Source organism: Rhipicephalus microplus, chromosome X (genome assembly GCF_043290135.1).
Source record: "Rhipicephalus microplus isolate Deutch F79 chromosome X, USDA_Rmic, whole genome shotgun sequence".
NCBI classification, from domain to species: Eukaryota; Metazoa; Arthropoda; class Arachnida; order Ixodida; family Ixodidae; genus Rhipicephalus; species Rhipicephalus microplus.
In genome coordinates, this window is record NC_134710.1 from 96198640 (window position 1) to 96208108 (window position 9469).

The window sequence follows — 9469 nt, forward strand, 5'->3', positions numbered from 1 at the left end:
CTCCGAGGGAGGTGACGTCCACAGCTCTTAAGACAGAATGAACGGCTGTGGTCGCTTTCTCAATAATGAAAGAGTTAGACAAAGCGACCCACCCTCCATTTTTATCAGAAGATAAAAAAGCAAGTGAATTGTCTTTAAAGTACTCTACGATTTTTTAACTGGCGTTTTTCGGTAGAAGGTATAAAACACACCTTCCCATTTCATGCTTAGGAATCTGTCGAGCCACTTGCCTGACGTAGGTGAGCATATCATACGGCGAAATGGCCAATTCCATGCCGAACTTGTGTTCGTGGCACAACACAAGCCTAACCAGTTCATCAAGCACACCACAACCCAGCGTGTGTGTGCAGGATTGTTTGTCGCAGTCTCCTTCTTAGCGGTCATGCCACTAAGGTGGAAAAGCCTATGCTACCACTTGCAAATACTCCACGCGCTTTTCGGTCAATCGAAGGAGACAGTTCTCGACCCGGAATATTTGCCTTAAAAATGCCTTGGTAGGTCTCTATAATGAGCCGCAAAGCATCGGTATAAAAGCGAGCCTGGTGTAGGCATTTGGCATTTGAGTCAAGCTCTTTCCACCCTATATGTCAATGCGCTCCTAGCAGGTTTCACACCATCTGCTGGTCACGGAACACGAATCCGCAAGATTCTTCGCACCAAAAGGCTACGCCAGGTTCGCTCACCTTTGTTTGATAAACGTGGAGTTTGCTCTCCTTTTAGGTGTGATTGTTTTAGCATCAGCTGGGAATTTCAACTCAAACGTTGCGTAAGCTGTCGCACGCAATGCTTCGTTGTCGAGTTAAGTATACGACAACGAACGCCATGGACGCGCGTGATAGCGTAGCCACGAGCGAAACGGGGTGAAAACGGGATGTGAAGTGAATGCATTTGACTCGCCGATCAGGCAGACTGGAAACGTAAATTTACTAATGAAACTGACGCACGCTCCATCTACCGTTAACTGCAGCAAGCATATCAGTTGCAACGCTTGGCGGCGCTGATCTCAGTCCAAGCGAGCTGAGGCCACCCAGGCGTCGGAGCGTTCGAGTTTAAAGGTGCTGACGACTGTACATGTTCTACGCTCTTTTGATCAGTTCAATCTACGCTCGTGGGCAAATGATGTAGTCTAGAGAAGCGAAGCGTGGCAAGCGATGCCGAACATCTTACCGCTATAAAGGCTGCAGGTCAGGTTCTTATCGCTTGTCTTTTTCCTTATCAGGTTGGATTCCGATGTCAGGAAGAACGGGTTCCTTGTACAGCCAGTGTTCCTCAGGGCTATGGTCAGGCAGTCGACGTAAATTTGCATCACGCTGCGCAGCAAGAAGCCATGATGTTACTTCCATCTGCCATAACACACGCTGTGTTCAACGTGTGTACAGTACGGTATCTCGGAAGGAGAACCCATATCTGTTCCCAAACTTCTACTTTTTCTATGAAAGCTCTCATCGAGGTAGTTGGCTCCTCAAGCGAATTTTACCAAAATTGTATGCCTAAGGTGTTCAAGAAGCCTTTCTGTATTTCTTCCCCTCAAAGAAGTTCCGGTGCCTCTTCATTACGTGTTTTGAGGGTGCCTCTTCATTACTATGTTTCTTGAAGCGAATGAAGTTCGACATCACACAAGTCATGACCCGCGCCCCCCCCCCCAAAAAAAAACAAAGCGCCATGTAAAACCACGAAGTACATGGACTACATGCTGATGGAGAAATCATTGGGTGAACAAGAGCTCCTACATAATCATGTTTTATTAAGTTGTTTTTCTGCAATATTATGTTTCAGAGCATTATGGTTGTGAATAAGGTGTTATTTAAACAATGGCCCAGGAGAACTCTGCACATTTGCATCGTAAAGGAACACATACAGGTTGTTTAGCGTTATTATAACCAAAAATAAAAAAAAGAAGGCCGTTGACTGCGAATGAACAAAACTAACAACATAAAGTGTGCCATCATGTGGCATAGTTAGGGTATATTCATATTGCTCTTAATTAAGTTAGGGACTGAGACCATTATTACAAGCTTTTTTATATTAACGTTAGGGCGAATTGCGTTTGTTGGCGTTGTCAAGGACATCCTGAAACAACCAATCCATTTTTTTTTTTTTGTTGACGTGCGCGCTGCGGGGTTAATTTTTCCGGCTTTGTGAAACAAAAAGTCGGCAAAATATGAAGTCAAACCACGTGAGTGTGCTTCAGCGCTACAGTATTGCGGCACCCTCAATTATACTTCCCGAAAAGCAACCGTGCACACCGACTGTGGCGAAATGAGCGGGCGCGGCTCCAGGCACGGGCTTCAGAGCACGTATTTTTGGTTGCCGGACACGGCAACGCCTTCTTTATAAGCTTTTATAAAGGAAGCTCAGTGTTTATATAGGCGTTTGAAATGGCGAAAAACCCCATTGCTCTTGATAAGCGATATGTTGATGGTCCGAGCGCATGGATGTTTAATTCGAAGCATGTTTAAGAGCATTGCAATACGGTAGCGCATGAGCGCTGTCACGTTTTATTTAATATTAACGCGATAGCGTTAAAGAGCTTGTGTCGCAAAAAACCTGCCGCTGGCGTCGGCCCCGTTGGTTGTGAGCGAAAAATCGTCTGTGTGTCTGTGACCGAAAAATGAAGTTGACGAGATAGCCGCGAGAGGCCGCTACTGATCCACGCGCGCGCGCACGATCACAATGAAAAATCCGCGCATTCGAAAAAAAAAGTGCTCAAGGTCACGAGGCGCGGTAGCTTCTTTGCCCTGCCACCCCTCTCTGCTTAGCTTTCAGCTTTAGTCGGAACGAGAGAAGAGATAATGCAATTGCAGCATGCGACATACCTTTCTAACTCCACTCGCACTGGACATATTCTTAAAATTTTTGCGGCGGTGAATTTGTGAGGCAATAAGCTCTTCTAGTCAATTCATTCCGTTGTTACTTGAAAAAGTGTTTCTGAGCCCCTTTAACGCATGCTGTTCGACAAGTATCATGACAAAAATGAGCCCATTCGGCGATAATAGCGCGCGCTGCTCGAATCTACTGTGTGCGTGTTAGTGTGCGTGTGTGTGTATGTCGCAAAACATATCAATAGATATGCACTTAGCGGTCGAAGGGTGCACTAGAGGCCGGATTTCGCTATCGCATTCAACTCTTAAAGGCGAAGCTTAAGAGTCCCCGATTTCTTTTTTTTTTTTTTGCGGTCTCTGTTTTAACGCCGGAAACAATCACGCAGCGCATACGTTGTCAAAAAAAAACTGAATCAGTTGTTTTTCATGCCCTCTACAACGTAACGAAATGCACTTGGTCCTAAAATGAATAACAAAAATATTGCCTAATTGGCCGTAATAACTAAGCGCAAGGCCCCGCCACGATGGTCTAGTGGCTAAGGTACTCGGCTGCTGACCCGCAGGTCGCGGGATCGAATCCCGGCTGTGGCGGCTGCATTTCCGATCGAGGCGGAAATGTTGTAGGCCCGTGTACTCAGATTTGGGTGCACGTTAAAGAACCCCAAGTGGTCAAAATTTCCGTAGCCCTCCACTACGGCGTCTCTCATAATCAAATAGTGGTGTTGGGATGTTAAACCCCACAAATCAATCATTAACTAAGCGCAATATAAAAAAATCTAACACGTGCTACATATAGGCAAGCCATGTGCGGTTGTTTCATTGAGTTGTAGTTAACCACTTTTTTTTTTAATCTCTGGTTCGTTTACGGGAAACACCCGGCATACGTGTTCACACAGTATCTGAAACAAAAAAAAAAGTGAGACTCAACGTTTTGAGGGCCAGGTATCATATATATATATATATATATATATATATATATATATATATATATATATATATATATATATAAAGTGAAAGTGGATGCACACGGCGAGATAATCTTTCCAATGTTTCTATTAACGAATTGCTCGAATACACGAAGGCTTCGCGAAACGGTAAGCTCGTCAGTGCATCTGTTTACGTCAAAAAAAAAAAAATACTGGAATCTGTAACGGACGCAATACGTTGGCGTGTACTTTGCTTATTCATCAACTGCACTGTCCAGTACGGCTGAATATTTTATATATAACATTTTCCCGACAACTATGCTGTTTGAATAATCCAGTTTAATTACCGTAAAGCACGCAAAAGACACAACGATATACACTCGCTTATAACAGTGCTCGTGGCTTGATGAGTCAATGATGACACCGGCGTAGACTGAGATGCTAAAACTTTCTTCTAAGATATTGTCGCTTTGGCAGCAAATGCAGCACCGTTTCCCGTGGCTTCATTATATAGCGTAGCATCACGGAACCTCGTCTTCTTTGTTGCTTTTTAATAACATACTCAAATGATACTTCGATTTTTCGGGAATGTTCGCAATTAAATAGTTTTCATTCGGCGTTGTTATTGTATATGATTACTCGAATTACATCAGTCTGGTGTCATACAGGGTGTCTCACATAGCTTGAGCCAAGAATTTGAAAATGAAAGACACTTCAGTGGCGAATTGACCCAAACGCGTACTACTCACACTAACCTGTAGGTGCACAGGCTATTTTTATTTCTCCCCATAATAATTAATTCACTTTAAATAGATTTTTAATTACGCGCTGGAAACCTAAAATATGAACACTGAGATGTAGAGCACTTTCAGAAACCACCGACTAAATTGTTTTCTGTACGATACGTCTCCCGCTGTTATTTTTTTCTGCTTTGTAAAGAAAGCCTATAGCAGCGCTATAGCAGTGCGCTCGCGGGTCACGCAGTTTCTTTTCACGTTTCGCGGGCTTTCTTTACGACGTGCAAAAAGTAACAGCGCGAGACGTATCGTCCAGGAAACAATTCAGTCGGTGGTTTCTGAAAGTGCTTTACGTATGAGTGTTCATATTTTGTGTTTCCAGCCCATAATTAAAAACTAGGTAATCAAGAATTATTAATTAGTTTATATGTGGAGAAATAAAAATAGCCTGAGTACCTACAGGCTAGTGCGAGTAGTATGCGTTTGGTTTAATTCGCCTCCTAAGTGCCTTTCACTTTCAAATTATTGGCTCAAATTATGTGGTACACCTTGTATAGCGAGCCACCTATACACTCTGCTCTATTTTGCGATTCTGTTTATAGCTGTATAGCTGTTGATAGTATTTCTCATGACAGAAAAGTGGACAAGGCCCCTACGTGACATCCGATGCAAAATATTTCGAGTAACTACGCTGAGGGCTGGTTTCTTCTTGTAATATATACCAGTGGCAGATCATGAGCGGTCGGTCGGTCGAACCGAGCGCGTGGATCCTTGCGGGGGATGGCTCTTGCCAAATCTGTGACTGGAACTCGTGCGCCTCGACAGGAGCAGTAGGTAGTGAAAAATCTAGCGAGGAAGCGTGACGGGACGCGAACCATTTTCCTAGTCGTCCATGGCCGCCCGCGACTGTAAACATCCGGCCGTGACGGCATGACGGGCGGGCGGAAAGTGTACGTCACATGAATTAAATCCACCGATTTCGGAGGAGCAAGAATTTGCGCTCCATGGAGCAAGAGACAATTAGTGGTTGCGCTCAATTTACCATTAGAACACACAATTCACGCTCCCGAACTGCCATTTCAGTGTCAATGCTACGCTCAGCAAAAAAAATGAAGTAGATCTCAATCTGCCATTAAAATTCAACATTATTGCTTCGCAGGACTTTAAGCGTATGGGGTCTCAGTGCGGCTGTGCCACGTACTTCACTGATTACAACTGCGAATGCGTGATGCGCAGCATGGCAAAGCATGACATGGGAGAAGCGTCCAGAACGCTTTGCGTCCAGAACGCTGCTGGGAACATAGGCCCACGATTAACGAACAGGTAATAATTGCGCGGACACAATAGCCACTCTCCCCGCCGCGGTTGTCTAGTGGCTAAGGTTCTCGGCTGCTGATCCGCAGGTCATGGGACCGAATTGCGGCGACTGCATTTCCGATGGAGGCGGAAATGCTGTAGGCCCGTGTGCTCAGATTGGGCGCACGTTAAAAAACCCCAGGTGGTCGAAATTTCCGGAGCCCTCCACTACGGCGTCTCTCATAATCATATGGTGGTTTTGGGACGTTAAACCCCACATATCAATCAATCAATCAATCAATCAATCAATCAATCAATAGCCACTTTGTCACTTGAGGCATAGAGTTTCCTAAAATTAACTATAGGCGACTCTGGCGCTGCGATCGTTCAGCGACCAGGGTAATGATGGGTAGTGCAGGCAACGGCCTGTAGTCTTCGTATTTGCGGCAGGTGAATCACTTGTAGCTTCGTTTATTGCTGTGTTTCGGTTTTGTTTTAAAGGAAAAAATGAACCCTTTTGAGTTTCTTGAGCTGATTTAAAATGGTAAACCTACAAAAGAATAAAGTGGTGAAGCACATTTGCTGATTTTTGTTTCGTCAGAAAACAGCTCCAAGCCACAAGAACACACACGGAGCCGGAAGTACGAAGATTAGACGATTCCGTGTACTATACCCATCATTCCCATGCTCACTGAAGTGCCGTACGTTGCAGCTCCCATAGACACTAGCGCCAGAGTCCACTCTAGTATATATTTATGAAACTATATGACCTCAACAGACGACATTCTCTGTGGCCGAAACGTTCAGTATAAATACTCACTGGCAGTCGCTACCCTTCCTTGAAGACAGAAAGTTCACATTTTTGTTGCACTCTTCTCTCCTTCGAGAGAATTCAGTGTACCGGCAATGTTCCACTGTGAGAAAAAAAGTCAGCAGTAATGTTCTCGATCGATCAGTATAATTTGAAATCTTTGAATGGCATAAGTTCAAATAAATGACATTTAATATCATTACAATTTGTAAGACATCCTTACCTTCGTGTCCCCGCATGTTTGGGGCACTTTGTGCAGAAACATCTGTGCTTTCCCCCTGTGCTATGCGGGTCATTATAATTAAGGTGTAGGCTAAGAGGCTTCCTCCCGACATTTTCCTGAATGGCAAGTCTGCGGATAAAAAAGAGCAGAGAAAACCACACATTGCCTCAATAATATCAAAGTATCTCATGCTCATGACACCCTCGAGCCCTCAAGTGGAGGCTTAACTATAGGAGCCTCTCCGATAATTTGAGGCCATGCCTGATTTTTGCCGTCCGTCATGTTACTTTCACTAATATCAACGCTCATAATTCGTTTCTCATCTGTCGTCATTTCATTTTAGCTCAGTTACTTATTAATGTGTGAAACTAAACATTTGGCACCAAAAGCCCCTTGTAGAAACAACGTATATATTTTGCCAACGAGAACCACTAGTGTCCATTTTCAGGTTTTCGCTAACTGACTGCAGCGCCGCGTTCAGCGGCACAGATCTTTGTCTCTCTCCTGTGCCTCTGGCTCAATCTGTTTGAGTGGGAAAAAATATTTCCTGCCACCTCCTCATCGTTTGCATTGTAATGAATGATGTGTTACTCACTCGTGCATTGTTGTTCTACAGTTATGACTGCTGTATGACTGAGAGGATAAAGTAAAAAAAGAGCGAGATGTGCTGCACGTAGTTAACACTCTCCCACTCACCGTTTCCCTTGCTGATTGAAGGTTCTGTCCAGATACGTGCCTGCATTAGGACGTGATTTCGCAGCGACTAAATTTCCTTAAGTATTTTACAGAGAAGTAAGGCTCATTATTTTGCTCATCGCTCAAGCATTAGTGCCTTATTCTACAGTAGCTACTGTATATGTTTAACTATACATCGAATAAAAGACTACGTTACCGGTATACTCTTGAACATTCAGCGGCATCCTTATTCTTTTGTTTCCAAACTTGCTGAGCTAGTCTATTCATTTTTTTCCTACGCATGACGGAGATGAGCTGCCTTATTGTATTCTGCATATATGTTATAATGTAAATATTAAACTAGCTTATATGGAGTCTGAGTGGCCTATAGTTGGCATGAATACATAGGTGTATGTAGCACGCGCAGCCAAACAAGGAAAGAAGCACCACAACCATTTCATTTTTTTTCTCTCGATTTGGCTTGTTTAGGTTATATAGGTACACCTATATTATATTTTGCGTCAATAGAGACTGTGAATTCGGAAGCATATATTGCTGCAGGTGTATTCATCTTGCTTCCTACTCCATAAATAAAGACTGAAATTGACCACACCACCGATTGTTTAGAGGCACTTAGGAATTGCACGTTCGAAATACCAGTGGTAGCACTTAATGCTCGTGCCTCTACTGAAGTACTTATATAGCAAGCTGACAGGTTAAATGAAGGTTGTAAGTTATGACATCGGGGCTCACCTTTACAGATGTAGCACCCTTGCTTACTGGTCTCTCGTGCCAACCGGGTCACCTTGCATTCCTGCGAAGTTCACTCGAGCTTTAGGTGCACCGATGGGTGAACGTAAAGTGGTGTCATCTAGCAGGGGTTCCTCTCCCAACGCCGCACCGCGGGGCGCACAGATGCCGTTGCAAGGTGTTTGTGCCAGCCGGCTTCGGAACACCAGCCACGCTTTTCCAAGGCACGCGCGCCGGGAAAGTGTGATGGCGATGGTAATGTGGTTGGTGAAAGCGTCTTCCTCGTCGTCCAGCGGAAGTCGGTGGAGTGGGTTATGATATTTCTTTTTAAGTAGACCAACGCACTTTCTGAAAGATCCCAGCCTTTTGAGATTTTAACATGCACTTGTATTGCCCGGAAATTTCGTTGTTTAGCGCTACCCGTCCATAGGTTTCACTCAAAGAAGCGATCGCGGCGCGATTTTTAAACTTCGAAGCCAATCAAGGATCGCTTCCATCCTTGTTCTTTATTCCATTGCGCCTATTCAAGAAGGAAGGGGGGGAAGGGGATGATGCAGGAAAAACTTCGAAATGAAGGTATGGCAGCATATGGCAGAATATGTCTAATTATTCGGAGATGCACGGTATTCAATTTGATGATTCACCAAATTTATTATTCACATTAATTAACAAGACTAGCCTCTCTGTCTGTGCTACACATTTTCAAACAAATATGCTGATCCTTTTGACCCCAACAAATACTACGCGGTTCAAAGTGACTGTCATGACCAACCACCACAGCCAGCGCAACTGCTCGAATGATGCAAAGGATGTACCATGACCTCTGAGATGGCGGGCGCGCCGCGTCCGCACACCTTTTCGGAGGCCATGGACGTTCAAACAATCCTCCTCAAAAAGCGACAGGCCTGCGCAGAGGCAAGCAGACAAAGTCCCAGCCAAAGCTCGAATAGCGTTCTTTCAGCAGACCGTTGCAAACTCGATTGGGGGAACTAATACAAGTGCACATGCAAAGCATCTATTACGCGATAAACCACCAAAACTTTCATGAATTAGGGAAGCACCCACTATGCCATTATTCGTCATTTTGAAGGTAAGCGAGGTAACCGCCACACATATGTAATGCATTGTGTGCACTTTGTACTGGGACTGATGGATTGGAAGCACTGTGCTGGAAAAATTCGACGAAGCACTCTGTGCGCAGTTCGCATTGTGTCACGCCTGGTTGTTGT

General features: G+C 44.5%; 1 protein-coding gene across 2 annotated transcripts in view; it reads right to left on the reverse strand.

Annotated features, from left to right (window-relative positions):
* Window positions 1-8465, reverse strand: part of LOC119176749 (uncharacterized) — a 74054-nt gene extending 65589 nt beyond the window's left edge. For both annotated transcript variants that reach the window (XM_075877297.1, XM_037428106.2), the window contains exons 1-4: window positions 8244-8465; window positions 6816-6944; window positions 6602-6695; window positions 1168-1310 (exon numbers count right to left, since the gene is read on the reverse strand). In XM_075877297.1, coding sequence (XP_075733412.1) covers window positions 1168-1310; window positions 6602-6695; window positions 6816-6927 — 349 coding nt within the window. In that variant the 5' untranslated portion in view covers window positions 6928-6944; window positions 8244-8465. The remainder of the gene's footprint in view (window positions 1-1167; window positions 1311-6601; window positions 6696-6815; window positions 6945-8243) is intronic.
* Between the last annotated feature and the right edge of the window lie 1004 nt (window positions 8466-9469).